We start from the raw sequence: 4,094 nt of genomic DNA, 5'->3' as shown, positions 1-4,094 counted from the left end.
GGCTACGATGTTATCCGCGTGGAACCATGACTATATGTAGTTCTTCAAACACCGCGACATCAGCTGCAAGTGGGTTTTCTCAACTTTGGGTCCTGAATTTGCTCCCGAAACTAAAATGCCAAGACAGTAGCGTGTTCCAGTCGAGTGGCTTATGCGCCCAATTTTGCGATCCTTGGGCCTTCGCCATTTTGCAACAATCCCAGTGCTGGTGTTCCAATGAGTCTCCCGTCTCGGGACTAACGGAGGCATCGTCATGCGACTCCCCATGTCCCGGGTACCCGTATGAGTCTTGTGGGGGCAAAGGTCTTTTCAGCTACGTAGCGCTTCACAGAGTCGCCTCGCCCGATGATAGTATCACCTCAATGACCAGTATTCCGAGGCAAACTTCGGTGGAGACGTTGTATGAGACCCGAGTTACTGAAGGCACACTCATCAAGACAGTAACACAGACGGTCACCGTTACCAAAGGCGGCATTGAAGTTCCGTCAGACGCCCCGAATATCACGACAACTGTCCTTTCATCGACAAGACTAGCAGCTCCAGCTTCCAGTAAGAAGCTCAACCGGGCACAACTTGCTGGCATTATTGGGGGAGTCCTCGCCACCATATTGATCGTGTTGGTCATTAGTGTATGGAGCCTTCGTCGGCGGCGGACACCTTTAAAGCAAGATGACCTGAACACAGGCTCCGTCAGCGATCTCACACATTTTCCTGGCAGACTTGGAGTACTGCGTATTACTAATCCGGACTAAGGCTTGACTAGGCGTGAGCCCCTCCAACGATAGCACCTAGACGATGGACTGTCATGGCTGTCTCATCAGAACTTGGAATCCTTGAACTTGTTTACGAAATCAACGCCGTTGACTCTACGACAATCAATGATCAGACATATCTCACGGCTAGCTTGTTGTTTACATGTTGAAGTGTATCAGCTCGGTCTGTATTCATGTTGCTTGATCACTCGAATCGGTTACATTGCATCACGCTTTGATGAGTGATTGTTGTCATACCCATAGGCGAGTCACGTTACTACCCATTGTCAAGCAGGCTCGGATTGGCTTCGGTTTTTGATAGACTTTCGTGAAGCATGGCACGCTAGGGAAACAAGTATAGGCAGCGACTGAACCTTCTCTCATGTGTAACTTTAAGGTAGTGACAACAGCTGGCACAGAGCATCTCGATCACTCTTATCACACGTAAGGGAAGAGCATTCCGTCTTGACAAGGAAAAGCCATTACATCGGGGTCTCGATCTCAGCTACTGCCCGACGGGATACGGAATGTTCGCTACAGTATGACCCTTCAGAACAGCGGGAAAGCCAAGAATATGTGGACATACTGGGTTCAGGCCGAGAGCAAGGTCTACAATACAGGTTTCGTCATAACCATACTGACAATCATTCCCCTGCGGAATGTTGTAGAGTTGGTAGTTTTGTGCCACCCAACTAGTAGGCTGAGACAAACATTTACCCAAATACGTCATGCTGTTTGATGCAGACAGTGGCAGCTTACCATGCGAGAGGAGATGAACGCACTCCTCCGCCTCCACAAACTCGTAGTCCATTTCAACCCCACCTCCAGTAGCCGGTGCTTCTAGCGCGGACTTTCCCGTCACCAAATAGTTCCACGCATCGTAGCTGATGTCATACGATCCCTGAGACTCATCAACCTTCAACAGATGGAGGCTTCGAACACCATGCGACACCTTGACACAGATCGCATCACAGTCGACGTCGCTCGGCCAGTACGCTACACGATTGTGGTTTATTTTGCATCCTAGTACCCCAACAGAAGAGCCATACAAGGCGTGAGGCTTGATGAACAGTGTATGAGCCCTAGTTGCGGCGACTAAACTGGCCGATAGAATGACGATCAACGGGAAAAGCATCTTTGGAGGAGATTTGCTACCTGACGGGGCTTGTGTCTTTTATTTTTTGAACGCTCATTCTATTGGATCATAAGCTTCGTAAGGGATGAGGCAATCATTTGAGGTGGCTCGACTTTGTCACACCTCTTGAGGCTCAGATTTGCAACTTTAGCGCGTTATCGTCACTGATTTTGCACAATGTAATTACTCGGACGCATTTTTACGTGCTCAGTCATGCTAAGGAACCTTGACAGGAATTGCGCCTCGTTGAACTGCTGGCCAAATGATTATGATCATACCTATTAGTTTGTTGAGCCGGTGTTTTCTCTCGTATAGTACCTAAACATTTGAAACCTGGCGCTGATGAGCTGGTGCAACGGAAGTAGAGTAAGGGCAAGCTACAAGTTCACGCACATATTATTACCTGATGTAGCCAATTCCTCCCACGATACAGTCACACAGCTCGAGATCCGATGACAAGACAACTATGGAACATCGGATGACGTTGGAGAGCTTAGTTGGATGTAAATACGGATGCCATTGATACACCTCACTAGCGCGAGTGAACTGGAACGAGGAGCACTCATGTTGGCTTTCTTTACTTTTCTCTTCCGCTTCTCCTTTTCATTCAGTTTGTCACACATTACGTAGACTGCGCCGTTGTTTTGAGCTGCATTACATTGGATAATAATTTATCCGTATCTTTCGCATCTCGTACTCTCCCCGTGGACCCTCTCTATCCGTTGCCTGGCCGGGCGGAAAAAGCCTGTAGAGTTTACACAGCCGTGATAGTCTCTTCTTGTTAGACTGAGGGACTTAGACCGTGGCGAGCCTGGCCGTTGGAAAACGTCTCACAGCTGAGGCACGAAGTCTCGATAAGCTGATGGGTGTGCTCGGCCTCCGCACTGAAAAGCTCTCCGCGTTTACACAATGTACCTCAGACCCATGACAACTACATTCGTTACTAAGCTATATTAGACCACGGACAGCTCGATAGGGCCCCTGGTCCGTTGAGACGACACCTTCATAGCTGCGCAGGAACCGGTGGGTAAACTACTGAGCTTCTACGCACATGGTTTGACTGTGTCCCTCGCGCGATGAGCCGGCTTCCGCTTCGACCGGAGCGACGCCTGGTCAATCCTCTGCTGAGATTACGTAACACTCGGCCGAAAGGCTGTCAAGGACCAAAAGAGATCAAGATTAGTAGCGACGGAAAGACATATCCAGCAATCTATCGCGTGAGTATTTGTATGTTTCATGCGTGTGTCTACGCAGGGCGACGGTTGGACGACGAACGTGTCGCGTTCAATAATTATATCGCCTCAATTTGACAGCGTTTGCGTCAACAAGACTCAACAGGAGGCATAGATTACATGGGCCAGCACCAGTCTCACTGAGCAAGGTAGACACGCTATCTCGCCACACCATCAGTCCACTCTACCTAACAGCTGCGAGGTTCAAGGAGTCAGCCCCAACTACTAAGAGTGCGAGCATTACATTTCAACCGTCTCAGTCGACAAGTCTTTCTCACGTGCTCTAGGAAAGAACGTTACGACTTGAGAGTGACAAATACCATCTAGAACTATTTCATCGTACAGTCTTGCCGTCTTATGAGAGACGCAGGGGCTTATTGGTGATGCATTCTAGCATTGCTGCGACATCTTCGTGTAAGATAATCCAGTCGACCTCTCTCAACCGCGCCAACTTGTGATACGTTGCATTGGCACCAACTACAATGATCCCCTGGTACTCAGCGTCCGATCCAGGTCGCTGCAGTACACGGTAGCCGTTGTGGAAAGCGCGGCCGATGGCGAGAGACACCCTCTCTGGGTGTATACCGTCTTTAATGTTTACCCAGCTATTGCTTTCGAGCAAGCTGTCTAGCGTATGTTCAGCCAATCTCCAAGGCTCGAGTGTGGGGCCCGAGCAGTAGTCGTTTAAAAGGTGGAGATTCAATCTGGTACTGTCACGACATATTCCGATGACCAGTAAGCAGTCGAATCGATTTTTGTCCAGAATGCGTTTCGCCTCATACGCTGCGTTAGGGTTCCAGAATCGGGTGATCGGCGTCAAAGCAAACCAGATCTCATCTTCCATCACGTCCGCGTCCTTGAGCAGAAAGAAGTCGTCCACTTCTGGGCAATCGAGTTGTGGGGCGGGCTTATCATGTCCCATACACTCAATGACGTGTCTTGGTTCCGCAAGTCTGATCAATGTCGGGTCGGTGC

General features: G+C 49.5%; 3 protein-coding genes across 3 annotated transcripts; 1 reads left to right on the top strand and 2 right to left on the bottom strand.

Annotated features, from left to right (window-relative positions):
- Window positions 1–26: 26 nt before the first annotated feature.
- Window positions 27–752, top strand: CABS01_16963 (cell wall integrity and stress response component; the record flags this gene model as incomplete). Its single annotated transcript, XM_060550291.1, has 2 exons — window positions 27–69; window positions 124–752. The coding sequence occupies 2 exons, from the start codon at window positions 27–29 to the stop codon at window positions 750–752; spliced, it is 672 nt and encodes a 223-aa protein (XP_060400270.1).
- A 505-nt stretch (window positions 753–1,257) lies between these two features.
- Window positions 1,258–1,887, bottom strand: CABS01_16962 (uncharacterized protein; the record flags this gene model as incomplete). Its single annotated transcript, XM_060550290.1, has 1 exon — window positions 1,258–1,887. One exon carries the CDS (start codon window positions 1,885–1,887, stop codon window positions 1,258–1,260), a length of 630 nt encoding a protein of 209 aa, XP_060400269.1.
- Window positions 1,888–3,474: 1,587 nt separating this feature from the next.
- On the bottom strand, window positions 3,475–4,041 carry CABS01_16961 (uncharacterized protein; the record flags this gene model as incomplete). The annotated part of the gene is made up of 1 exon (XM_060550289.1): window positions 3,475–4,041. One exon carries the CDS (start codon window positions 4,039–4,041, stop codon window positions 3,475–3,477), a length of 567 nt encoding a protein of 188 aa, XP_060400268.1.
- Window positions 4,042–4,094: the final 53 nt, after the last annotated feature.

Source organism: Colletotrichum abscissum (genome assembly GCF_030869225.1).
Source record: "Colletotrichum abscissum strain IMI 504890 chromosome Unknown Scaffold_224.1, whole genome shotgun sequence".
In the NCBI taxonomy this organism is placed as follows: domain Eukaryota; kingdom Fungi; phylum Ascomycota; class Sordariomycetes; order Glomerellales; family Glomerellaceae; genus Colletotrichum; species Colletotrichum abscissum.
This window is presented reverse-complemented; position numbering and strand designations above follow the sequence as displayed.